This window comes from Plectropomus leopardus, chromosome 23 (assembly GCF_026936395.1).
Source record: "Plectropomus leopardus strain MGB_pleo_1.0 chromosome 23, ASM2693639v1, whole genome shotgun sequence".
NCBI classification, from domain to species: Eukaryota; Metazoa; Chordata; class Actinopteri; order Perciformes; family Serranidae; genus Plectropomus; species Plectropomus leopardus.
Genome location: NC_142198.1, coordinates 14,713,598 through 14,741,556, shown reverse-complemented (window position 1 = coordinate 14,741,556; position 27,959 = coordinate 14,713,598). Strand labels below are relative to the sequence as shown.

At 37.8% G+C, this 27,959-nt stretch overlaps 1 protein-coding gene across 18 annotated transcripts; it reads right to left on the bottom strand.

Annotated features, from left to right (window-relative positions):
- Nucleotides 1-62: 62 nt before the first annotated feature.
- On the bottom strand, nucleotides 63-27,944 carry phka1a (phosphorylase kinase, alpha 1a (muscle)). 18 transcript variants are annotated; one of them, XM_088073213.1, is made up of 37 exons: nucleotides 27,608-27,943; nucleotides 24,606-24,764; nucleotides 24,369-24,416; nucleotides 23,528-23,696; nucleotides 22,799-22,881; nucleotides 22,606-22,686; nucleotides 20,977-21,075; nucleotides 20,663-20,809; nucleotides 19,932-19,985; nucleotides 18,154-18,276; nucleotides 17,942-18,037; nucleotides 17,562-17,669; nucleotides 16,735-16,813; nucleotides 16,466-16,600; nucleotides 15,152-15,261; nucleotides 14,520-14,664; nucleotides 14,332-14,410; nucleotides 13,951-14,111; nucleotides 11,378-11,539; nucleotides 11,181-11,275; nucleotides 10,945-11,087; nucleotides 10,386-10,539; nucleotides 9,381-9,539; nucleotides 9,174-9,303; nucleotides 8,818-8,919; nucleotides 8,595-8,710; nucleotides 8,316-8,351; nucleotides 8,017-8,052; nucleotides 6,803-6,838; nucleotides 6,608-6,643; nucleotides 6,416-6,463; nucleotides 6,156-6,185; nucleotides 5,170-5,214; nucleotides 4,778-4,939; nucleotides 3,402-3,455; nucleotides 2,527-2,727; nucleotides 63-2,442 (listed from the first exon to the last, which is right to left on the bottom strand). In XM_088073213.1, exons 1-37 carry the CDS (start codon nucleotides 27,683-27,685, stop codon nucleotides 2,269-2,271), a joined length of 3,873 nt encoding a protein of 1,290 aa, XP_087929339.1. In that variant the 5' UTR covers nucleotides 27,686-27,943; the 3' UTR covers nucleotides 63-2,268. The 18 variants fall into 18 exon arrangements, 15 of the variants coding, with proteins under 15 accessions (XP_087929339.1, XP_087929341.1, XP_087929347.1 ...); XM_088073215.1 differs by having other exon boundaries at nucleotides 14,044-14,111; XM_088073221.1 differs by lacking the exon at nucleotides 6,416-6,463.
- Nucleotides 27,945-27,959: the final 15 nt, after the last annotated feature.

Here is a 27,959-nt window from a genome sequence, read left to right as displayed (position 1 = left end):
TCCAAAACAGTAAATAGGTGGACCTTAAGTTGGGACTATTGGACAACAGAGGCTCAGAAACATGTATTTTCTCAGTTTTATTACAGAATTAGCTTCAAAAACAACAAAAAACACCCAACAGCTGTGCAGCAGATAGTCTAGTGACATAGAAGTCAACACTATCTTTGTTTTCAGACTTTACTGTTATGTTGAGAAGTGACTCATTCTGTCATGACTGTAGTTCACATGGAGTGTGGTGCTCACATCTTTGAATATCACAAATTAACTGATCAAGCAGCTGCTTATTATTGTACAAAAAATAAACCAAGGGGCATTTTTTTTCTCACAATGTACTCGACACTGAAACCTTCACACTTTTGTGCAGCAAACAGTTAAAGGGTAATTGTGTCCATAAAAATGTAAAACAGATGGCTATAATAATAAGTTTGACTAAAACTTATAAATTAGTTAAATTACAGTTTAGCTGTTGAGAGCAGTAAATGAAGGCATTTCAGTCACTAAGAGGGCAGAAATCTGAATTGCACTTATTGGCAGACGTAGAAATCACAGCATTCAAAAATAACCACATGCTGAAAACACCTCAATTTTCAAAACAAAAGTTCTTTGTGTGTTAAAAAATAAAGTGGTTTTAATTACTACACAGTCTTTTAAGTCTGCTATTTTTGCATAGTTTAAAATGAAACAGCACTCCTGTAGTTTCACACATTCTTTTGTAAGTGCAACAACGTTAAGGCATTCAAGAAATCTCCCAAACACACCTGCATCTTCTTTAAGACACACCTGACAGATATTTTTTAGCTTTCTTTAATCATTTAAGAGCAACAAATAAATAGTAGATAGATTATCTAATATAATTTTATACATCATACAGCATGTAAGATCGGAGGTAAGTTACATGAGTCCTAAGTGGGGTAATAAATTAAGATCAGTTAGGAGAATTATTTTGATTTTTTCAAACTTAATTTTAAAGTTGCATGTTGTTTGTTTGTTAGTCTCTAAAATTACCAATGAACCCAGAAATGATTTGAAAACACAAGTTCATGTAAGTCAACAATAGCTGTAAAGAAGGTGAAGTGCTTTTTGAGACGTCAAGGAGAAACCATATTCATTTCCACTCATCGGACTAATAAGTTCGACTACTGTCACATTTAAAAGTTCTTAGACCATACCTGCATAAAAATGAGAGAAAATGATTGAATATTTGTCACTTTAAAGATAAGTATGGTAACGTTTTATATTTTTCTTATCAACAAATCCCATAAAAAGACCCAAATTATGAGTGATATAGTAGCTTATTCCTCTGTGTGGTGGAGCTCCACTGTTGTTCCAAGTAATAAAAGAAAAAATATTGCATTGGTTGACCTTCATTATGATGAACATGAGTAGTATTCTTTACTGATGAGTCACTGTCCGGCTGTAGTAAATACTCACTAGAACAGTGGCTCCCAACCAGTGGGTCGCAGGTTCATTCTGTAGGGACTGCAAGTGACACATTTAAATATGTGTATATATATATATATATATATATATATATATATATATATATATATATATATATATATATATATATATATATATATATATTTTATTTTTTTTTTTAATTTCCAGCACACAGCTTTTATTTTGAAGGGCTGTTTCTGTTTACTCTTGCAATACATTTGTACATCTTTGTGTTCTAGGCCAACACGTTTACATTTTGTGAAATAATACATGTGGTATTTTATCTAATGTGTGGACCAAGAACAAAGGACTCAGAGGAGAAATCTGGACCCCTGCACTGGACCAGTTGGAAACCACTGCACTAGAACACCAAACGTGTATTTAAGGGGAAAACAGCCCCGAATAAAGGTAGTTTTCACTCCTGATCAGAAACTACAATACCTGCAGTATTTTAAAGAATTTTTGAGCCATTTTCATTAAAAAATAAAGGTATATGTGCGTGACCTATGCATAGTCGAAGAGGGGGTTGACATGAAGTCAAGGACGCCAAAACACTGAGCTTCTGTCTATAAACATTTCACAGTACATGTGAGTCTGATGTTAAGGTTGATAAGATTTTCTCATAAAGCCTATAAATAAAAAAAAAAACTGTAACATGTGTCTCTCACCTATTCACACACTGCACTAACACACACAGTGACAATATACAACCGATCCAATTAATGTTCTGTTAATTTATTGCTATTTTAAAGTGAAAAATGTTGCAAATTTTAGCTTCATTTTCTACTGAGTGGTTTCACCTCTGCTCTGCTGTCACGGGTCGTCGTCTCACTGCACCGCACACGACCCGCTGGGCAGGAAGTCCTGCACGTACACCGCCACAGACTTGGTGAGGTAGGTCATGCTCCCAAAGCGGCCGCTGGGTGCACTGTCGTACAGCAGCCTGCACACCCCTGTGGACGGGTCCCTTTCCAGGATGTGCTCCTCAGCTCCAAGGTCCCTCTGGAGCGGAGGGACAGAAAATACTGTCTTACATGATCACAAAAACAGTAATCCTGGATTCGTGTTCTTTTAATGTCTGCTCACCTGATCCTTGTAGAACATGTCGTTGGCCAGGTGGACGATCTTCTCCACGTGGATGATGGAGCCGATGCTCGGGATGTCCACGTCAGCCAGCATGGTAAGCACCAAAATAGCCTCCACCAGCAACTGGCGGTATTCAGGCTGAGGGACACGGTTCAGGACCGTCTCCACGTGGACAGAGAATTTGATTTCTCCTGGTGTCATCTTGAGGAATTAAAAGAAAGACAAGAAAAAAAAAAAAAAAAAAAACACGATGTATTGTCAGACGCTTTTCATTTGACAGAACACACCCAATGGTGGGTTCCAACCATGGATGTATGAAGAAAACTGGATACAGCGTCAGAGCTGCAGCCCTGTTCATTTCTATGACAGTTGCTCAGTGGTGCATGAAGCCAAAAAAGTTCAACTGCACATAAAATTACCAACATGATCGAAACTGCTTCCACACCGTGTGGCCCACTGAGCAGGTGCACTACAGACCTTAACCAGCCAAGTCAGCTTCTTTTGGTTTAGCGCTTCGCTAACTTGAATGAGTTGAAATGTTTTAACTTTGCTTTTAAACTCAATTTATATGGCAAATATACAATTTATCTTCTATCTTCTTTAAAGGATTTTTATCTTTCAAAACCTAAATGATAACTTTTCTCACTAAAGAAATTAGTACTGGCAAAATCTAAATAGATTTCATACTGACATTCAAACTCCAAACCAAGAGCATGGCTTTAAGTTGAAAGGTTAGATTAAAGTATTCACAAAAAGCTGAGGTGAAAGGGGACGGAAGAGGATAGCACCGTATTAGCAAAAATGACAAAAAGACCACCATAATTAAGTTGTCAAAAGTTGTTTTTTTCTGTGGACAATAGTCGTGGACATCTTACCTCTCTGGTGGTTGAGGACGGAAGGACGAACCCTTCTATGGACAAACCGTGGCACTAGAAGACAATGTGGTCATTATTTATTTATTACTTTATTTACCAAATGTGCTATTTCAAAGCAGCAATTTAAAATTATTTGGCTTGATGCCTCTTTTTGTCTTTACATAAATGTTAAAAATGACATCATCTAAAAAGAGGCACTTAACCCTCTATGGTACGCACTATGATCCCAGTTGGTAAAAAAATGTTTGGGGTGTTTTTTTGTCTTAAAATAGACCAAATAAACATAATTAAGAGACATTTTCAAAAAATATTATTTTTTTAGTAGTTTTTAGGGTTCGTTGCCATATGGCAACACCGTACCATAATGGAAAGTAATGAAAACATGAGAGTTTTGTTTAAAATTGTATGTAACATTTATTTTAAAACTCATGTTATAGTATAAACAATCCCCAGTAGCCTGAACAGGCATAAAGTAAAGTGTTACCCATTTTACACTCTCTTTCTGGTAATACCTGTCACTTCACTATCATCCTCACTGTCCTCCCTCTCCTCACTGTCTCCATTGCCCTCACTGTCTCTGTCCTCACTGTCCCCACTGTCCTCATTCTCTGGCTCATAATCTTCATCTGTCTCACTGTCTTCATCACTCTCACTCTGTGTTTCCAGCAGCTCATTTTCCTCGTCACTGAATTCTTTGTCATCTTCACTATCATCTAGTGGGAGGGCTAGTTCAGCCTTTTTCCGCGATGTACCATAAAAAAAATTTGCATTCTTTCTGTAAATGGAAGAAAGATGTGTCAAATATCATCATATGCAATGTGGAAAGGACTCACAAAGTGCATTATTATAGTTTATAGACTATAGAAGATCAGTGTACACCAACGCAATTGCAAAGTAGGCCTATATACAAAATGTTATCAACATGCCAGGCTAGCAATCCATAATGGTACGGTGTTGCCATATGGCAACGTACACATTTTTAACATTTTCTATTATTTATTGATCGACTACAGTGCAAGAAACTACATGATAATGAACTTAACTAACCTATTGTTGAGTGTATATTTTTTTTCCCATTGAAAAACTTCAAAAAAACACTTTTTTTGTTGAATTTTTAGGCGTCAAATGGTGAGGCTCCTCCCGTCCATGATGTCTGCAGAAAAGGGTTTCAAAATGGCCTATAGAAAGTAATGTGACAAATTTAAACACTGCTATTGGTTTAATAAGAACCCCATCTCTTTTTTAATGCATTGCATCATAACTTGGTATGTATTATCTGTGTGTAGAAGGCTTAAAATGGTGTTGTTGCCATGTGGCAACGCTGTACCATAGAGGGTTAAGAATTGTAAAAAAAATGTGTATAAACTTAAACTGACCTTCTGCAAGATCTTCCAGACTTTCTGGTAGAAGCCCACAGGGACTCGGTTTAATGCTCCGTCCAGACGCCTCCTACGCAGCCACTGGCCGTGTCTGGTATCCTTGGCAGCCGGCATGCATTCCGGAATGTCCAGAGATTCTATGGACGGCAGCCTGTACCTCTAAACAGCCAAAAGAAAAAACAAACAAACAAAAAAATGAATAATTTAATACTTTTATTTGTTTGCCAGTGAATATCAGCGTCCTCTTCTTCTCAAAAGGCACAACACAAGCAGACTATTATCCGCCATCTACTTCAATAATAATGTCAGTGGCTTGTACTGAACCGCATTAGAGGAAGCGTAAAAAACTCAAAATTTTACACACATCTGATTAATAGACAAATCTTTACCCCAGATTCAATGTTTTCTATGTCCAGAGACTGAGATCTCATACCCTGAGAGGCAGGAAAAAAGCAGAAAGGTGGGAGAGAAACAAAAAAAGATGCACAAAATTAAAAACACAAAAATGGAACAGAAGTTATCGATGGATCGCAACAGTGGTTCCAGCAAAACAACCCCAAAGCCAGCGGATTCTGGTGTCTTACAAATGAAGAATCACAGCATGCATGAATCAGAATGAGAGATTATAGAAATGAGGTTAGAAAACAAAAGAGGGAGAATAAACTGATTATTTCAACAGCATGTTCAGTATAGAATGACTTTAACTTCCAACTTAATTTAACAACCAAACTTCATCAGTACATAACAGCAATTAACCCTTTAGAAGCTGAGCAAATTGGCTTGATTATTTCCAAAAACACAGGAAGAAAGCAATGAGCAACTTACACAGATATGACCCAAAAATAAACAAGAAAAAGTAAAAAGTTACAAGAAAATGCTTAGATCAAAGACAGAAAGACAGAAAGAAAGAAAGAAAGAAAGAAAGAAAGAAAGAAAGAAAAGCAAAACAAAACAAAAAACTGATTTGAGAAACAAAATTCATGGGCATGGAATTTGAAAATGTGCATAAATACAATGATATGCATGCTGCTCATCTTTGACTTTAATGTAAACACACTGGACATATTTGGGTTTTAGACCGCTGGTTGGATGAATAACACTTATGCCTATTTTGTGGCATCATGTTTAACAATTAGTCAAGAAAATAAAAAAATAATCAGTGAACTGATCATGAAAACACTGAGTAGTTGAAGCTGAATAATGATGGAATATTGATTACTGATATTAAAGCTCCAGCCCTGCTTGCCTAAACATTAGCAGCCACCATATAGCAGAGGGTTAATGGCTCATATTATGACTTTTTGCTGGTGTTCATGTTAATTATCTTTGATGAATTAACACCCAGAAAACCATGTTTAAACGTGATTATTGTCACCTTGCGAGGGAAGTTCAGTGACTGCTCGAGCTGAAATGGAGACAAAAAATCCACTGTGCATTACAGACTTCCTAAAAACCTGTTAACGCCCAAATCCTAAATTGTTCCTCATATTTTTTATGTATGTAAAAATCAACCGTGATTTCAAGGCTTACACACACATTTATCTATTAAATGGATGACATCTATTTCACCAAAAACCCTTTGAATCAGCTAAGAAAATTAATCACTGCCACAACCATAAACACCATCATCATCACCATCATCACTCTGAGGTCTGGCAAAGACAACCTGTGATCGCTCTGCATCTGCATCAGAATAAAATTAAAACTTTAATTACATTTTGTGTATTTTGTTTGATTAAATTCACCAGCAGCCCATTAGTCAAAATCAATTCCCAGCATTAAATTCTCTCTTGATTCTTATAGATTCATGAATTTCATCATCATCACCTTAACTGAGTCAGTCAAAGACACCCTGCGGTCCATCTGCAACAGAGGAGACAATGAATTTCGCTATTTGTAGACAACCAGTTGCAAAGCCATATTCCTTTTCAAAACAAAAGCCAAAGACACACAAATAACATCCTTCTCAAGAATCAGGAATTCAATTTCTTCTCTTAACATCACCATCATCCTCATCATCACCTCTGCAACCGGCTCTGTCAAAGACAACCTGGGTTCCTGAATCAAAACAAAGACAAAAAAAGCAGGATTATGAAGTTGAGCTTAACAGTTCCTCCCTGACCTTGGGAAATGGCGAAACAATCTCAACTCAATGTCCGCTTGCTTGCTTTGCTGGTCTAAAGCTTCATTTTCACAGAGCAGTCTGGTTCAGTTCAGTTTAACTTGTTGCACAGTGGAACAGTTATTTTGCTGTTTCCAGTGTCAAAAGTTGTGGTTGGTACAAAAAATCCATTCCACTCCATTCTGCGTTTTCATTACCCTTCTGTCGAAGTATCGCATACACTAACAATCACACTAAGAATCGTCATTCTTGCTTTAGAAGGAATCAACACACAGTTTGTCGGTTTTTACATAGTGGGATTGTGCAACGTTTGCAACTGAGACTGTAAACACTGCAGCCTGCTCTTTTTTGTTCTGAAAAAGTCAGCGAGCAACCTCATTCTGTCATGTTGTGACAAGGTGCAGACGTCCCTCTACAGCATTACTACATCTTAATTGTTGGCAAAACAGAAAAACAGCAGGACGGAGCAGTGACGCAGTACTACTATCCAGAAATATCCCTGCCTACATATCAGTTTACTGTCTGTCTAGATCTAGGGTTTAGGCACATGTCTGCATTGCTTACGTACCAGTTGTATTGGCACTCTTACCAAAAGCGTTTGGCGGAAATGTAGCTTTAAGCAGCAGATGGAGTTTGCTCTGTACATGTTCAAACTTTCTATTATTCTTAGGACTTCTCATTCATGTTGACTTAAAGGTTGAGCTTCAAATTTCATTTCTGATCTTGGTTAAAAAGCAGTTGAGGAAACAAGCTCAATTTGAAAGCTCAGGAAAAATCGTAATTGGCTTGAGATTATTTTTTCAACTGCTGTCCAGCATGGACGAAAGTCCCGATTTTAAACATAAACAACTGAGCATTCTCCATCTGATGATGAAGGCGTGAGAGGTAGCTGAAAGTTCACATTTCATTTGCAGGTGGAAGAAACTTGAACAGCTTTGAAAAAAGTCTGCTTTGACATTCTGATTGATCTCATCGGTGATGTTTACATGGAAGGTGAATTAACACCTACAGCATTCAACATTATTAACAATTAAAGGATGTCTTTACAATAATAAAAGAGAGAAGGAAGAAGGATATAATACTGCGATAGTTTATTCCTTCATGTGATCATCACCTTAAAAGGATCTGTCAAGGACAACCTGTGCTCCGCCTGCAACACAGAAGCCAAGTTGTAAATAAATCACAGTCAACAAGCTGCTCTGATTTATTTAAAACTGACACTTAACCTCAACTCAGCAATTAATTTGTTAATTTTCACCTACTGATGATTTTAGCCATGAATTAACAACCAGCTACACAGTTTTTCTTATGTATTTCCACTATTCTCCTCTGATGCAACTCGCCCCTTTCATTTCTCCACAACTCTTTTCCCCCATCAGCATCAGGTGAATTACCACCTAATTTCATCATCACCTTACTCGGATCCGTCAAAGACAACCTGTGCTCCAACTGTGAAAAGACAAGAGTCAGTTTCCCAGATTGCACTATATTTTTAAAATAAGATCCTCTTCCACCACATCTTCAGCATCATTATCACTTTTATGTCTGCGGCACTTTGAGTGACACACTGGAGACAGGAACCAAAACTCTGACAGTTTGGCAACAAACTAAAATATACATATGACATTATATTGCGATAATAACGCGGAAAATACTATGTGTGTTGTAATCACACAATCGAAGGGTTCCTACCATCTTCATGTCGCTCTTCAGTTTGCTGATACCAGCTCGCTCACTCTTGGTGGCGCCCACATTGCCCAGGTGATGGATGGAGATGGCAGGACTGACGCCCGCATCCAGGTCTCTCACTGTGGGGAAAAAAAATGAATTATGAAAATGTGCAACATGAGAAAAATGAGCGGCTAAACAGAATCTAATTGGCTGTGTTTGCAAATACAGGATTTTTTGGACTGACCGCTGCGCTGCACTCCGAACTCTTTCCCGCTGAGTATATGGTGGAGGAGATTCTTCAGCTCTGATGGACTGAGACTGATCAGACTCTCCGTGGCCTCCTCTCCTAGACACACACACAGACACACACAGACACACACAGACACAGACACACACACACACACGATGGTGCCACTTCAAAAATGAGTTACCACTTTGTCTCAAGAATTCAGTCATCACTTCTTTTTACTTTCTTTTTAAAGTTTTAGAAACTTGTGACCAAACATTTTACATAATTGGCTAACTATTAACTGATTCACCGGGAAACTAATTTATAGTTAGACTTTAATAATTAACTATTATCCTCTCATCCTTCCGTACCCGAGCAGTTGAGTGACTGTGCCAGTTCGGTGGCCATCACCTGGATGATGAGGCCGATACGCAGCCTGAACATCTCGGTGAACAGGCTGGGCTGAGTCCTAATACTCATAGCGAGGTACACCATGATCTCCTGCAGGAGGGAGGAGAAGGTTAAAGAGGAAGACAGGAGGACAAATGAGGGTGATGATGGCAAAGGATGTGACTCACCTGAGTGAGTATGGCCACGCTGATGTTGTTGTCACTGGCCTCGTCGATGAGAGCAGCCAGCTGGTCAGCAGGTATGGGAGCTGTGATGGTTTTCTCTCTGGGCTCAGGAGGCAGACCCACTGTCAGGTGCTTCTGATGCGCCAGCAAATCAGAGCAGGCCTTTGAACAGATCACAACCAATCAGAAAAGAGCACTGGGAATAAGAGATAGGGGTGAAATGTTGTAAAAGTCAGGAGGCAGGTGATTTTCAGAGTGTTAACTGTTTGTATATAATATAAAATGTATTGATACAGCACTTTAAAAAAGGAAGTCAGCAGATATAGCAGATATAGACCAATAATCAATGACAAATCAAAACACAAGCCTGTGTATAGAAATATAAAGTGTACAAAAAGAGAGAAAACATCCTTTCACAAACAATGACTGCAAAAAATGATCCACAACTGCACCAAAGATCATTCATTTCACTTAAATTTTATGCTGAACTTATTGCACTGAAAACTCTATAATTCTGTATAAAACTCTATATTCAAAGCTCTTATAGTTGACGTTTTGGCACTTCTTCAGGGAGACAATATTTATTATATACTACTAATATTTCACATGTAGTACCAGGTAAGTTTTAACTTGATAACTTAAACTTTTTGTATTTTTTACTTTACTTATAATAGCATAAAAATTGAAGTTGAAAACTGAATTTTGTTGTACTTGTACAATGGCAATAAAGATATTATATCCTGTTCTATTCTAACTGCTAAATTCTAATCAGCTGCCAATATTCAACAAAAATCCACTGTGTTTTTTAGACACCACACTGAGGAAACTGGAAGAAAACATGACCTCCTTTGCAGAGTCACAGACTATTCAGTGAAGGTCACCCTGTTTTATTTATAACTCGGTCTGTGTTTACGTGTGTGTGTGCGTGCGTGTGTGTGTGTGTGTGTGTGTGTGTGTGTGTGCGTGCGTGTGTGTGTGTGTGTGTGTGTGTGTGTGTGTGTGTCGTACCGAGTCGAGCTCCTCCACCTTCTTCCTCAGAATGCCAGAGATCATCCTGATAAGGCTCCAGTGTTTGAGTTCACCGGCCTTCTCATAAAGGTCAGACAGCAGAGACCTCACAGTGGAGCCTTTACCCTGCAGATGAGTGTCCCAATCCATGCCCCTGCGATAAAAACAAAGACAAAACAACTTTTTTTGCTAAGTTACTGCTGTTTCTATGATTAATTTAGAAACTTCAGTATATAGAGGAAAAATAACAAACATAAAGAAATACACAGGGAATAATGAGACTTAATACTTCTCTAGAAGCTACCATCTTAAAAACACATTACCAGCTCTGCTAACATCTTGGTGATGTACAATAACATTTGTCGCACTCTGACGCAAGACAGAAGGCAGACATCTCTACAACCGATATCTCAAACAACTGGCGACTCACACCAGCACAATCTTGACTAATAAATAACACCACAGGTAAAAGGAAATATATATATTTTTGATTTTGGGTTGAACTGTCCCTTTAAGATTGACAAAACATTCACAAAACAGCTCAATAAAACTATCTCACTTGTCTTTGAAGAGGATGTAGAGTATATCGGCCTGGTCCTGAAGACTTTGTGTGTCTTTTAGCAGCTGGACCAAAGCGTTGTAGTCGATGCCTCCGCTGGCATCTCTTGGGATACCGCTCTCTGTTGACATCACCTGCAGACCCTTGAGGAAAAAGGTGGAAAGTTAAAACTGTAGCTGGATAATCGGTGAAGAATAAATAAAACCACAGTGAGACTTAAGGACACAAAAACACACCTGAGCTTCTTGCGGTGAAGAGGACTCTGGGAGGTTCAGATTGAGAGACGACTGAGGAGGACGGAACAACTTATTCGGCAGGTACATGTTCACATCTGGACAAAAAGAAAAACAGTCAGGTGTCAGTGAGTGTCAATATCTTGAGAAGGTGCCTAAAATGCTGTACAGATATTGGGATGTCTGAATTTTCGGCTCACTGTGGACGTCGAGTCCCTGAGCCTTGTTCATCAGAGACACCATCTCCTTGGTTTTGGTGGCCGCTGCCTTGAATCTCCCCAGACCTCCAATCTGACGTTTGGGCTTCTTGGGTCCAGCGTGAGCCAACAGGTGGTCCAGGTACTGAGCGAGGTCGTCAGCCTCTGCAGAGGAGGACAAGAAGGACAGAGGTTGAGACAGACAATTAAAAAAGCAAGGAAAATTTTAACAATGGAAGTGTGAGGGATGGAGATAAAGATATAAGAGTCAAAGAGAGCAGAAAAGATTACTTAATTTTCAAATGCCAATAAATTCAACTCACCTTTATTTAGTATACACACAGGTCCTTAAAACTGCAGAGAACCCTAGCATTTAAACTAATCCATAGTTAAACTCAAAAAATTACCTATAAGTGTTGTTATTTAACATGTAACATGCATTTTTAAAATAGGTTTGTTCAACCAAATACTTCAAAAGACATTTTCCATGCACACCTACTGGTATCTAGCCATACATATAGTTTAAATGTTAAAATTTTGTTAAAACTGTTTTAAAGACATTCTGGTGTTACATTTTTTTCTGTTTAATTTTTTAGTGCTTTTAGTGCTTTTGGGTTGCAGCAGTAGTGGATATTTAAAAAAATACCATTAAAACAACATTATCTGCATGGCTACATACACCCTGATTTTGGGTGAATTGACCTTTAAACTGTGAAGATTACAACATGCTTCATCATTCAAAATTCAAAACACCTGCAAAATATGAAATAAGAACCATCTATAGACAGCGACACTAACACATTCATTCCCTGACAGACAGCAGCTCTCAGACAAGTCATTTTAAAAAATGCATCTATTTCAAATCAAGCTGGGCATGCACGCAATGCAACAACAAAACCTGCTAAAACAGCCGAATTTCAGGGTAAATCCAGGTGAGAAATGCCTCGGTACAAACTTTAAAATCTGTAAATTTGAGATTATTGGCTGTTTTAAAGGCAACTCAAGCAAAGCAGCATTTCTAAACCTTCTCAAGCAATGACACCAGCGACTACCCAGACAGGCACCGACTTCTTTAGAAGATATATTGTTGAATTTAGGTTGTGACATCCAGTGACCTAAATTCAATATTGGGACGTCTCCTGCCAATGTTAAATTAATAAAGAATACTGCCAACAGATGACGCTGATATTCTATAAGGCTGGTCTGGCGTCTGCAAGTCCAAGGTTGAAACGCATTTTCACAACCGACGGCGCTACAGAGCCGCACAGAGAGGATGGGGACAGGGAAAAGATTAATGGAGAAGGAACTCGTGATGAATCAGAATCTGCAACAGGTTACTTTGTTTATGTTTCAGGTGAGATAATTCACAGATAATAAATATGAAAAAGGTTTATCCATTTTTTTGAATTTCAAAATAAGAGGTTAGCTTAATTCGATCACTCTCAAACACAGAGGAAAGTAATTAGAAGATGCAAGTGGGTGACAACAACAGGTAAGGTTAAATGTTAAAAGGTAAATTCCAACAATCAAAATTTTTAGCTTCATCTAGTCTTGTTTGGTTTTCTTTGGGAGACATAAACATACTGTAACATACATGTATTGCAGTTCATGTGTAATTTTGAGTGGCCTGATTGTAAATCATGGTCATAACACAGGGTTCCAGGACAACCTACTTAAATATCAAATTTAAGGACTTCTCAATGACTTTCCAGGTTTAATTCCCACAAATTTAAGGACCCAATACACATTTTTCAATTGTGCTATGGAATATTGGTATACAATATCAAAAGAACTTAATTTTTCCAAAATTATAAACCAATTTATGTCCATTTGATCAAGGCCTTAAAGGGATAGTTCACCCAAAAATGAAAATTCGGTCATTATCTACTTGCTCTCATGCCAATGGAAAGTCGGCTGAAGTTTTATAGTCCACAAAACACTGACTGAGGTTCATAGGGAAAAGACGTTGCAATCATCTCTCAAACAATTTCCTCCAGGACCAGGATTCAAATGTTAAAAAAATAAATAATAAAACCACAAAATGTGGCTAAAAACATGGTGCCAGTGACATTTTTCAAAACAACTTGGCATGTTGGGGCTTCAGGACACTTGGATTACTTCGGACCACTAATGTGAAGACATTTTGTGGTTTTATGACACCTTTTTTTCCCGTGTAACTTTGACAGTGTTTTGTGAACTATGGAACTTCACTGAACTTTCCATCAGCATGAGGGTGAGTAGATAATGACTGAATTTTCATTTTTGGGTGAACCATCCCTTTAAGGCCTTGATACCTGCCCCCCTCAAACTCACAAACTTCCAAGGATTTATAGGAGGCACGGGAACCCTGTTAACAGTACATACAAGCAACTACTCTGCCTGTATGTACTTTATGTACCACTAAAATTTATGGCTGTGTATGTATTTTAGGAATACATACCAGCAGGAAAGGTCAAACCAACGATGGAAAATAAACCACCGCCACCAGGCAGTGTCGTCTTCATGTTTAATAAATGTTTCCATCCCTGGTGTCACCATTCCTCCCCATCCATCCATCAATCTGTTTTTTTTCTTACCATCATCATTGCGTAACTCATGCACGTATCCATCGCCGTCACTCTCATCATCATACTCTTCGTCATGGCGGCTCATGCTGCCAGAACCCTTACCGTCCAGGAAGCTCAGGTGAGCGAAGCAGGAGGTGGTTAAGAACTCTGATAGCTTTCCCGTCTGGATCCTGCAGAGGAAGAGGAGACAGTCTGTTTTTCACTAGTGTTCATCAGTTTGTACAAGTTGCTTTAATGGGTTTCATTTATATTTTTACATGACAACAAAACTTAGCTCTCTGATCGAACAAAAAATCATAAATACAAAGATGCTGGCTGCATTGTCAAAATGATTAACTGAAGACATGAACTGATACATGACATAAGTTCAGTATCCTCTGTAAAATTCACCTTGCTCCTCCATAATATCCATCCTGTAGCTTCTTCAGTGTAGCCAGAACTGCAGGATCCAGTTTTGTACGGTCTTCAGCTGGAACACACACAATATATACATACACAGTTTACACATATGCAATTTTAATTGTGTGTGTGTGTGTGTGTGTGTGTGTGTGTGTGTGTGTGTGTGTGTTGATACTCACTCAGCATAGTTTGTGAAATGGGAAAAGTGACGGTGGGTCGTCCGGTCATCCTCCATCTGGATGCGAGGTAGGCAATTTCTGTCCTCAACATCTCCACGATCATTTTGTTGTCCAATGCTAAGTAGAACTGCTGGTGGTCGATGAACTGGAACGTTTTAGGAAAGAAGCAAAGGGATGATTTTCCACATTTTTTTTCACCACGATGATGGCAAACGTATCATGACGTATGAAGTATTAGTAGTCATGAAGTATTCAGAGCAGTAGCTTGTGAGGCAACAGGAAATTTAGCGTTTTTAGGAGTATTTGGTCTTTCATAATGATTTTGAAGTCTGCACACGCATACTTTAAGTTACAAATTAGTGGTGGAAGAAGGACCCAAATATTACTCTAATAATTAGCTACAAGTAAATTTCTGAATCGACCAGAAAAATAAAGTTTAAAGTTTTAATGGAGTAAAAACTACAAAGGTACAGTATATTTCCCTTTTAAAAAGTAGTGATGTAGAAGTAAAAAGTAGCAGAAAATGGAAATATTCAAGTGCAACAACTGTACAGGTCTTACTTATTGTACTTAGATACTTTTGTCCCCTGGCCATAAATAATTTATCCCAAGACGTATGTTTTCTTACTGACCTGAGGTGTGAATGAGAAGATGGTGTTTCTGATGGTGTAGAATTTGGAAGTTCCCAGCACTCCTATTCTCCTGTAGGGCCGTCCCGTCAGACCCAGCCTCGGGTTCCTACCTGTGATGCAGCAGAAAAAGGGAGGAAAAGGGTAAAAACCATGGAAAGGCAAGCATTTGTGTGGATGCCAAACTAAAAGTGTCAAAATCTTCTTTTTTTACCTTTATTGTGACTCAGATCTGAAGTTTTCTGAATAATCTGGGCAGCAAAATGCATTTTCTTAAATCTTGGACTCCAGATTGCTGAAAAACTAAATTTCTCAGCATTGCCATGAAACAAATAAATATCTCGTCTTTAAATAGGGACTAGCTGTTATAAATTTAGCCTCGACAGCTGCTGGGCCAAAAAGTAACAACCGCTCAATGGCACAAGGCCTTTACTCACTAGTAAGTAAAGTAACAGTACGAGTCTCATTTGAGAGTCACACTTCCAACACGACACAAATCTGAACTTAATCCCATCAGGTTAATGCACAAAGTAAAATAAATGGAGATCAACAAATTGTATTAAATGTATTAAATCACTAACTACTTATATACAAATGGTGGGATAAACCATGCAACACCGAGAACAGGCCAAATTATAATTGCTGAGGTGGTTCTCACAGGAGATCATTCAAAAAAAACGATTAAAGAAACTATTTTACAACTTAAACTATAAATCAGACTACATTGGCATTCAATTTTCTACTTTCGTTTGTGAGCAGTCTGTCTGAACTTCTGAGGGACTCCTCAGTGGACAATCTTTAGAAGGACATATCTTATTAGCAGGACTTTTACTTAAGGTGCCTCATGATTTGTTGTATCTGTTTTTAAGTCTTATCTTTGGTGTTTTCTATCATTTCTCAACCCTTGTGTTTATTTCTTACTTTTCTTACTTACGTTCATATAGAATTTGATTAATTGGTTGATGGCTTGATGGCTTTATATTAAATTGTAAATATGAATAATAATTCAAGCAAATAAATGAATTAAAATCCCAATTTATCTACTTCGGACCACTAATGTGAAGACATTTATCTTTGTCCCACTTAATAAAGAAGACAACTGAACCTAAATTATGAAAATGACGGGAAACTGTATCAGTGGATTAACTTTAAGTAGCAAGTTTGTGAGGATCATAAGTTGGCATCAACATCTTGGCTTCATGTCTGTATGAAGCCATTTCTCTTAATTTATGAAAAAAAAAAAAAATCATCATTATTTCTCATCCAAAATTTTTCACCCATAAAAAAGCTAAAAGAAAACGTGCTCTGAGGTTGTACCGAGTCTGGCGTAGATGTGGCTAAGGACTCTGGAGGGCTGCACGTGGATGGGATGGATATCAGCAACAGTCTCTACATCTATGCCGTTCTTCAACAACAGCTCTTTGATCTCCTCAGTCTCCGCCAGAATTGAAACTACGAGAGAAAAGAGAAGGTTTGAGTATGTATATAAAAAAAAAAATTGCCACTCAAAGACACATTTCACTAGGAGTTTCAAACACTACTATGGGACTGAAACTGCACACACTTCAAATGTCATGTAAACTCACCCTGTACAACTACATCAGGCTTTGGGATGGTGGAAAAACGTCGGTTAAGAGGGTCGATCTCTCCGGGGGCCAGAAATCCCTGAAAAATGAGACCACAAATCCACAAGAATTTGGTTTGTTGGATAAGAAAGTTAGACTGTACAAACAAACAAGTGAAAATTAAAATAACACACAACTTTACTTACACATTTACAGGCATCATAGATTGGTAACATTTTAAAAGCAGTGTGTTGTATTCTTTAATTCTATAAACGTGCCTGATATAACTCAATAACATAACAACCATAAAGTTAATCACAAAACAATTAGTAAAATAAAGACATTTGTTTGGCATTTAAATAAAAAAAAACTTTAAAACGCTTTACATAAATGAAACAAAGAGTCAGTGTTCCAAAAATTTACAAAATAATTAGAAAGCTGCCAAAAAAGAGAAAATAAACGATAAAAGATGCTTAAAAATTCCCTGGTATCGACTGTTTTTTCTTTAAAATAATCCACCTTAAAGGGAAACCTCGCCGATTTTCAACCAGTTGCGTGTCATCGCAGAACAGACAAACTATGTTTGGCTTTCCCCTGAGCAACGAGCGCCCAGAACTCTCCGCTCATTTGCAAGCTGACTTCGATGACATGTTTTCCATCACCTGGTGAAGATTTGCCAGCAGATAAGAAACCTCAGGGGCTCATGGCACAGGGGAAAGCCAAACACAATTCATCTGCACACACTGCGATGACACAGAGCTAGCTGAAAATCAGTAAATGTTCTCCTTAAATTCATTATGAATCTACTGAAGGATGTTTTAGTGTTAGCTAGTGACAATATGCCTCACCTCGGCCAAAAGGTTTCCCAGGATGTACAGAGACTGTCCCCATTTCAGAGGACATTTACCCATCGGGATCCTCTCCACAGAGTGAGGGTTCATATACTCCTCCTCCACCTGTTTGTATATACACACAAACAGGATAAAAGTGTAAAAAATTTTGCATAAATTATGGCAGATACAATAAAAACCCTCCGAAACATATTAAACTGCTCATTTGAATGACTGCAGAAAAACATAAAGTTCAAACATCAAACACCAGACATAAACAATATAGGACATTCTAAAGATAATGATGTTTTTTTTATTGACAATACAGAACTCTTAACGCTTTAAAAATTTTAAAAAATGTAATCAAGAATTTCTACTGCTTCCCAAAAAGGCTTTACCTTATCTGGAGGGACACTGTAGAGCTCCGGCAACAGTCGTATCCCGTCTTTCTGTTTGATCAGGATACCCTCCAGAGCCTCCTGGTACTCCTGCACCTGGATGAGTTATTCGAGTTTATATCCAACACTCACTCCGTTAACATCCACAGAGGCTTGTATACATGTCGTTCAAAGAACGATGTCTGGAATGGAAACATGCTGATGTGAATTACCTGCTCAGGGCTGTTGATAAAGATGCCATCCAGTATGAGGTAGGTCCAGAACAGCGGCCACTCGCACTCAATGTTTTCAAACAGCTTCAGCTCTGCAGACTCGTAATACAGACGGTTTGGATCCTGGAAAAAACAAAGAAGAAGAGACAGCTGCAGAATTAGAGACAGAGAGAAAACTTTTCTATTGAGCACTTTCCTCAAATTACATTAATGTGTGTAAACAGAGAATTTAATAAAAATGAATGTGATTTTGTACTGACCACTGCAGGGACGTTTCCTTGTGAATAAGAAGGTCAGATAGTACTGTATGTACAAATCTAAATGTCTGCAACAGATATAGATCCAGTGCTACAAGACTGTAAGATTTGAGACTCTTGCTTCATTTGAAAGCTGATCTACTACGCAAGACCACCCTGATGCACAAAATAAATATTTATAAAAGCTCAGATATGCTTTGAGGGAAGACAGACATAAAGTTACTCTTCGTTTTGTTTTGACCCTTTAGGACTTTTTCACTTCTTCCTGCTATAATGAAGCTGTGCCAGAAAATCCCTGTTCGGCATTTCTGTAACCCTCAGAAGTCCCGGAAACATTCTGCAGAGCTCAGATATTCAACCTCACAGTCTTGCAATCACACACACACACACACACACACACACACACACACACACACACACACACACACACACACACACACACACACACACACACACACACACACACACACACACACACACACACCAATAACTGGAAGCTTCCCAGTATAATCAACATACAATCAAGTTTGTTTACATACAACATTTTCGCCAACATGCTGGCAGGATAAACACCAAAGTATGTGGTGTTTATCCTGCCAGGAGTCTAAAATCTTAAACCAAAAGAAAAGAAAAAAACACTGTTCTGAGACTAGTCAAATTAAAATTGTATTGCTGTACTTGCATACTTATGCTACTGTATTCTCATTATATCAGTTGCAAAACAAAGTCTTAAAATGACAACAATATCGTTGATTGCAATTATTTCTGGGACAATATACTGTCCAACAAAAGTAGTTATCATGGCAGGCCAAGTGGAGGACAGTGCAAGGAGGATCAAGAGCAAAAGAAAATGTAAAAGAAAGAAAAAATATGTTCAAATGTTAACTTTTCATTAATTAATATTTGCATTCTGTACACTGTCACACAATCACACCTTTGTCTTGATAATTTGGGGGAATTAATAATCATTTGTAATAATGATTTGGCTGTTTTGCCTTCTATTTTCCAGGAATGTCTAAGTCTGAAATGTTGTCTTATATATTTTAACCAAGCCAAACTAAAACAGCATATTCAAAAGCCAAAAACCATGAAAATTAGAGCACAAAGGAACATGTCAGATGCAGAGAGAAGTTAAATTATTCCATTTGAAGTACCCTGACAACTAGTAAGTGTAAACCCTTTCTTTCTATCCAAAGAAAGAAAAAGTGAAGCCCTTTTGCTATAGTCCATTAAACCAAACAGTCTCCTCAGTGTTCCCATTATGTAAGAGCTGAGCAACGCTGACTGTGACGTACAGCTCAGACAGCCAGAGCAGTCACACTCAGACACAACGACAGAAAGCAGCTAAATGAATTCAGGCAGAGTGCTGACTGCTGAGGTTCATGACAATCAGTCTACTCAGCATCTCCTGCTTTAGATGGAAACATAAAACAGAGATGCCGTGGAAAAACAGTTTTCTCCACTACTTATCTGAACTAAGTGAGATAAATGAATTACAGTCTGTCTTTACGGGCTCTTTACCTCTTTAGGTGTTTTGTGTCCGTCTCTGAGAAATCTGCAGCAGCCGTATCGACCCTGAACAGACACAGAGAGAAAGTCAGCGAGCACATATTCATCTTTTATATTCAGCATGGTGGCTTCTTTACTTAGTGTACAAATACAGAAGTTCTGATGCATAGCAGAATCTCTTCAAAATATACTTTATTAAAAGTATATAAGTCCTCTCCATGGCTTATATACCGATAATCAAACACATCTGTTTGTAATATATGGGTTCAAACTGTCTTTATGTATGTATTTATCATAGTTTGTTTCCTGTGTGTGTGTATTCTCATGGAAAAAGTTAGATTTCTTCCTTTAGGAAAAAGTACTTTTGCCAGTTTTGTAATCCAGCATTTGTCAGAGAAAAAAAACTTTATGAAATACCTACTCACCTTCCCATTTAATATCCTGTTAGTTATTTGTTTGGCTGGTGATAGCAAACTTAAAAGTACAATTCCTCCAACTTACAACAGGGACAAAAATGGAAATAAGTCCAGGACATACTTAAATATTTTATATTAGAAAGTTGTCAAAGTCTGTTGTCTAGGAAATTGTGATGGGGATTTCATGACACCTAAGCGATCGATCAGTTACTTAAAACATAACCGACACACCACCCTTTTGCATATGTAAAGCTGATCTTTCCAAACACTGACCGTGTTGATATCGACAATAAAAGTACATATTTTTACTATTTCACTTTTCTGCACCTGCAGTTTGGAGATTATCTCCTCCTTGGTCATGTTGACGATGCTGATGTCATCAACAGCAAAGGCGGGGTACGAGATGATGGCCAGAACGCCGGCATCCACTTCTTTAGACATGGAGGCTCTGGGTAACATCGACGTCAGGATGGACTGATGAGGAAGGAATGAAAAAGTGAAGGAGAAATCATAATCATAATAGGCCAATGCTGCTTCTCAACTTTAAAATAAAAGTTTAGAACATGTGTGTGTGTGTGTGTGTGTGTGTGTGTGTGTGTGTGTGTGTGTGTGTGTGTGTGTGTGTGTGTGTGTGTGTATACCTGGCAGTGCTGTATGTCGTCAGCCAAAGCGTGGACCACAGATCCAGGTCCTCCTTTTGCGCCAAACAGGTTAAGGTCATCCAAAGCCTCCAGAGCTGCCTGGAAGACACACATCAGTCATGTGATCCTTGTAAAAAATAACACAAGAGTACACAAACATTTTTATCAAGTACTGTACTTAAGTTCAATTTTGACGTACTTGCATCTAACTTAAGTATTTCCATTTTCTGCTACTTTCTATTTCTATTCCTCTACAATTTGAAGGCAAATACTGCACTTTTTTACTACACTACACGTTTTCGACAGCAATTCATTTCACTATTTTGGTTGATATTAAAAATAAGAGCAAATTTTGAACAGTAGACATAACTTGACAACACATTCTTATTACGAGTACATACGTACAAAAGCCCAACAAAAAGATATTAAACTATCACATGCACCTATAAAACTTGGCCTATAAAACATTTTTTATTGCACTTCTTATGTTTTCTGTCATCATATCTATGTCATGATGAATATATTTGTCACAACTCAATACTGATCAAAGATTCTACATTAGTTTAATATTATTATACAATACAAATAATATGCAGTATTGTGAAGAATTGAGTAAATACAAATATCAGGGTTCCCACACATATTCCTGGATAGAATTTCAAAACTTCCCCATAACTTTTCAAGGACCAATGATAATGACTGGCCCAGCATTTTTTTTTTATTTTACGTATTAATGATTGTTTTTTATGATGTTTATTGCTTTATCCATAACTTTTCCGGGTTTGGAAATTTCATGATTTGCCGATCCCTGGAATATGGCAGTATTACATATATACAATGTAGTAGTGAATCATAAAATATATAAAATATAAAATATATATTACAATCATGCTGTTTTGCCCTTATATATACTAATAACTAACTACATGTAATTAATAGCACAGGGAACGTCCTGCAGAGGTGCCCCTTTCCACCGTCTTAAATTAAACCCTGTTAGTGTGTGTATGTGTGTGTGTGTGTTTGTGTGTGTGTGTGTGTGTGCCCACTGGGTACTGCGAGTACACAGTGTTATTTCTGAGTGAGAAGCCATTCTTGGAAGACCACAGGGAACCTGATACCTCCTGTAAACTGTGGGCCAAGGACAGCGCTGAGTCGAGTATCCTATTATGTAAAAACTTTCTCACAAGAATCAGGATTTGTATGGATTGAGACGAGACTTTTCATTGTTATAAAACTCTTTTAAATACTTAATAACATTAAAAACACAAACGTGGCTTAAAAATACTCTTAAGTTCTCTGAGGCGATTCCAACTGAAGGATTTTATCTGAGAGCAGCATTATATTTATCTGTGCTGACATCAGGATGGATTGGGGCTACTGTGTACACTTTTAGCACCAAAACAAAAGTTGTTCCTTGTGATTCCAAGTCAGTTTGAAACGTCTGGGTCGTCTAAAGGTCAGCGTAAAGGCCGCCGCAGTGACTAGACACCTTCCACCATGCCAGGGATTTTTTACTGGAGCACCTGTTCTCCTCTCACTCAGCACTCAGGCTGCTTTCTCGTCCATCTACCTGCTTCTATAATGTCACACTCTCTCTCTGTGTGTGTGTGTGTGTGTGTGTGTATTAACCTTGGCCATGCCAATAGAGCTGGCGTTGATTTCAGTAATGCCCTGGTTGGTTTTGTCTCCTCTTTCCCACATCCCATAATCCTGTGTAGAACCAGAGAAGAAAAAGAAAAACGTTAATGTGATATTAGTGGTTCCATTAAAATGGATAAAGGAGTTTTTCTGTTGAGTGAGTCGAAGGTGAATGAACACTTACAGCCACTTTGTAAGCTGCCTCAATGTAAAACATAAGATTCTGGACTACATCTACTTCATCTTGGGTGTAGACAATGTGAAGACCTGGTAAACACACACACAAACAGGAACAAATAATTCAGTAAAATATTAAAAACTTGAGAAGTGAAAAGTTAAAGTAGACATATTAGCATTTGTTTGTGCTTCACAAACACAGTCTGGTCTGGTATGACCACACTGTGATGGCACAACACTGCACTTCTTGTTCTCTGCTTCCTGTCGTAATGAAGCAAAATGACTTTCCTCCAACCACCGCAGATAGGCCCAGTTGGTCTGTAAACAGGCTAAATAAAATAATCAAAAATTAAAAATAACTTGTGGGAATAAAAACACAGCTGATTTATGTTTTTAAATGTTTAAAAAGGTCACCTTTTGTATTGTTTTCATTGTCTTTAGTTCTTGTATTTCTTGAGAATCTGAGGGTGTTTACTGTAGCACTTTTGTATCTTGACAGTATTTAAGTTAAGTGTCAAAATAATGAAATATGCAAATAAGAACATGTTTAATGTTGGTGAATTAATTGATATATGAACATGAACATCCTCTTGGCACAAAAAATATATTGTTGCAATTGAGATGAAAGTCTTGTCACTTGAACCTTGGGGGAGGTTGCCAGTTTTGCCCCCACTTAACTACTGCAACAATTCATCAACAAATAACATGCAAAAATGTCTTTTTGCTGCACAATTACCGGATGCAGTCATCTGAGCGAGGAAGAGCAGAAAGAGTGAGGTGGCGTCGACTTGCAGGTGACCCCACTGGTCGTCTCCGACCACAGGAGCACAGGTCCTGGTGTTGTACTTGGCATGGAGCGAGTCTGAGGTACTTCTGCTGTATTTAAACTTTTCCACCTTATCCAGCTACAACAGAATGATAAAGTATCCAACAAAAGAAGTCACGAAGGAGCAAGTAAGGCAGAATTAACACATAATACACATGATGCAGGTGTGATCCATGTGGAATAATTTCACATATTTTATGTATCTGTACAGTAAAATACACACATGAGGTTTTAGGGAATACGACAATATATACTGTTAGACTTTAAGACTAAGAGTGCACATTCATTGATTTTTATATATAGTGATATACATCTGTATAACATCTCAGACTGTAAAGTTGTGTGGGATCCTTACTGGTAATGCCAAATTTTTTACCTTTTTTGAAAACTGCAGCTATTGGATATTTTTTGCTTTATTTAATTAGTTTTAATACACTCTAAAATAACTTTTCCAAATCGGGAAGAAGAATTCTACGAATTTATGTGAGTAGACGGTGCATCTGAGCATCTGACGGTGCCTCAGCTGCACTTTAACTTCTACTTTATTTATTTAGCAGGGACACACTTTCCAACTCTTGTGTTTATCGCTCATCCATTCTTGAGTGTGTTTGTGTGTGTGAGAGGAAGAAAAAGACATATTCAGAGGAAGAGAGATGAGTATCTAAAAGAGTATTTCAGAGCACAAGATTACAGAAAAATGAGCGCAAGTGCGTTTGTTGAAAACAAAAAAAAAACCTTTGAGACAACATACCTGCCTCATTATACACTGAAGGATGCCTCTCATTAGCTTCACCACACTCTAGAGAGAGAAATGATTGAGTGTCAACATTTTTAACCATTACTTTGGTGTTCAGGCAGACAAACATGAGACCTGATCTCAGTCCTTCATCAGCAGAGTGAAACACTCTGCACTGGGACACATTCAAGCGAGTAAAAACAAAGATTGTCTCCTATTATCTTCTTTTTCATAACCTAAACACACACCTACCTGCTCCAGTTCGTAGGCCTTGGCCTTGTCTTCATCCCTGTCGGCGTTCTTCCTGTACGCCAGACTGAGACCCCACACAGACATGATGCTGTACACATTGTCTCTGACCCAGGAGTGAGGCTGATCAGAGTTGGCTGGCAGAAGACCCGTCACTGGATCCTGCCAGACACAGAGAGGGGTCAAAGGTCGGCAGTTAACACAACCTAACGAGACCTGCTGGACAGTGTAATGCAGAGGTGAACTGCTAACTTTGTGTAGCTCAACAAAATATATGGCCTGAAAATGATTTTTCATAAAATGTCAAAATGTGATTATAAGAATACCATTTGAGTAATTACAGCTTATGATTGGGACAAAATTGAATGTTGCATTCCAATATTATACTATGGATGTGTTTACACTGAAGATGGTATCTGTGACTCGGAAAAAAAAAAAACTGTCCAAATTGAGGGTCTAAGGAAGGAGCGTGTTTTATGTTGTACACATTATAAAATCACTTCAGGCAAATTTGCTACGTGTGCTATTGGGCTACATAAATAAAATGTATTTGTCTTAAATAGCTAAACGAATAATAAAATTGTTGCTGACTGAATTTCAGTTCATTTTAGTCCTTCACTAGAGGCTCATTTACAGCAAACTGTGATAAAAAAAAATGTTCTTTTGGAGCAGGAAACACAACTTTTGGATGCACTGGAACATAAAATATGTCTAAAAAATATGTTTAGACACATCTGCTCCTTAAAAAAAACCAAAGACTGTGAAAATCTAGGTAAAATGAAAATGATAAGCTTAAAATTTAGTATCTTCTTATTTCATATCAGGTCAGAGAATCAACATTATCTGGGTAGTTGGACCGTCAGTGTAACATGTCCCATAACTACATTACCCATAAGCTGTGTTGTTTCCTGTTGCATAAAGAAAAACAACAACACTTGATAACAAGAAAATACACAGGCAGATGAGGAAATGTGAGAGTTCAAATGATGCTATGTTTGTTGAGGAAGAAGAATACATACTTTGTTGTAAACACTAAAAATACATCATTTCCTCTTTGTAACTGCTGCTGGGGCTGAAGAGCTACTGAATAGTTTTTCCTAATGTTTTAAGTTATAAATTGTCATTTTTATTACAGTTACATGAGACACCATGGCAGTCTTTCATCATCACGTTTCGTCACTAACAGAGAGAAATGTTGCTTCTGGGTGAATTACACAAATACACCAGTGATTTGTTCTTCTTTGTGGAAGAGTGAGTGTGTGTGTGTGTGTGTGTGTGTGTGTGTGTTTCGAGTAGCACGTATTGAGATATTCTACTAATGGAACAGACTGTTGAAAGGCTGCACAATGCAGATCTCTAGATAAGACATTTAATTCCACTAAATGCCAGATACATAGAGTTATTGTAAATACATTCATTACAGTTAATCAGCTGCTGCAGGCAGCCTCTGCTCTCAGTGGGCACATTTGGTCATTAGTGCAATGATCCATCTGAGCAGTGAGCTGTAGACTGGCTGGTGGCCATTTGGGACAGATTCAAAAGGTGACTCCACTCAGAGTTTGTGCACTTCCAGATTCCATTTGAGGAGTCTTTTTTTTGCAGGGTTACAAATGTACAGTGGAGACAGAAAATTGAAACCTCACAAGCAGCGTTTTTGTGCCTCCAGTAGTATGGGATCAAACCCAGATCAAAACTTTGCCACTTCTTCATTTCCTCTGTGGTGTCCTTATCATCTTTACAACAATCTAAAATCTAAAACACAACCAACTCAAGAGGCACAAGAGTTCGATTTCTGTTCTCAGTTATTTCTGGATGGAGTTTGTGTGTTGGTTTTGGTCCCCGACAACAGTACAAAACTATGCAAATCAGCTGTAAAATAAGATTTATTAAGAGTCTAGCTTGGAGAGAAATGTACCACAAATTGCAAGAAACTTTCTCTAAAAATTTGTTTAAAAAAAGGAGACCAATATTTGAAAATAATCATTTTAAAAAGGGAGGAAAATGTCCAGACAACTTTATTCATAATTTAAATGATGCCACAAAAATAGGATTAAATATAAAAAAATACATTTTTTTTTTAAAATATATTTTCAGCACTTTTCTATGTCATTTTCTTGGGGCTTTTTTGGCTTTCAGACGACTATATTTATAATCATAATTTTACATATAAAGCTATGTCACAAAATATACTCAGATATATAAAATAAATACAATTTTCCAGCAATTTCTTGTTTGTTTGGGGTTTTTTTCCCCCTAGTTTTAGATAATTTGTAGGTAAACTTTTTGTTCGTTTTTGAGTCTTGTCTTGTTAAGTTGCTCTTTGCCTTCCCCCGATGCTTTTGAAAAATAAAATAAAAATAACAACAATTTATTCAGATTTCAAAGGGTTAAGTATCATGATAGTATCATATGGTGGAGCCTCTGGTGAGTCCCACCTCTAGTAGATTAGTAATGTAGTACTGCATCATATCATATACCATATGTTTTTATTAATAGAACAAGTAACTGGTAACTATACCTTTCAAAAAATGTAGTGGAACAAAGGTTACAATATTTCCCTGTGAAGTGGGCTGGACTGCAAGTATAAAGTAATTTAAAATGAAAACGCTTAAGTACGTTGAATCTATACTTCACTACAGTACTTGAGTAGATGTGCTTAGTTACATGCCACCAGTACAAGTAAGTGTAATATTAAGCTACCAGTATTTTAGGCCATATAATGTATGTTAATTGGAGTCTTTAAAAATGTCTCATGAGCTTAAAACATGACCCCAAAGTTACATTCAATGAGGACACACTCACACAAGTAATGAGTGTGTAATATTAGTGTGGTGTGTGTGTTTAAAAGAGTGCAGCCTTGCGAAATATCACTTCACCTACGGCATACATGAAAACACTTGTGCTCTCATTGGACAAGCTAACACAACAGGTATGAAGAACTGCAGCTGCCATTTTCATTGACAGACTACTTTTATTATTTATTAGAAACGCTATTAAACACTCACTTGGTGTCTGAGGATAGTTTGGTGCACCATCCGGGCATAATTGTCCAGTTTAACTCCCGAGTTGCTCCTGCTTCTCATGGTGACAAGTCAACAGTCCAGCTAGTTTCAGGTGGCTTCAAGTTTTCAACAACACAAACTCGCTAAATCCTCGACAGAAAAGTCATTTCTTCGGCGCTCCTATGAGGTTCAGGAACATAAACAGGAGGACAGCTTTCTAAGCGACCAGAAAAAGCTGCAGCCTTGCTGGCTGTCACAAAAAACAGCCCAACAGCGGCAGCGACGGAGACCATGAAAGTGTTGTAACCTGAGGCTGGCTGCGGCTGAGGTAGGTAAATTTGTCACAGGAAGCGGC

What these genes read in the sequence shown, in the direction of transcription:
- phka1a (XM_088073213.1), bottom strand. Translation starts at nt 27,685, where the DNA reads ATGAGAAGCAGGAGCAACTCGGGAGTTAAACTGGACAATTATGCCCGG. An exon ending in CTTCACCGCAAGAAGCTCAG is followed by an intron (nt 11,088 to 11,180) that starts GTGTGTTTTTGT and finishes TTTTTCCTCAAG; the next exon opens with GGTCTGCAGGTGATGTCAAC. An exon ending in TCTGGAAGATCTTGCAGAAG is followed by an intron (nt 3,456 to 4,777) that starts GTCAGTTTAAGT and finishes ATTGTCTTCTAG; the next exon opens with TGCCACGGTTTGTCCATAGA.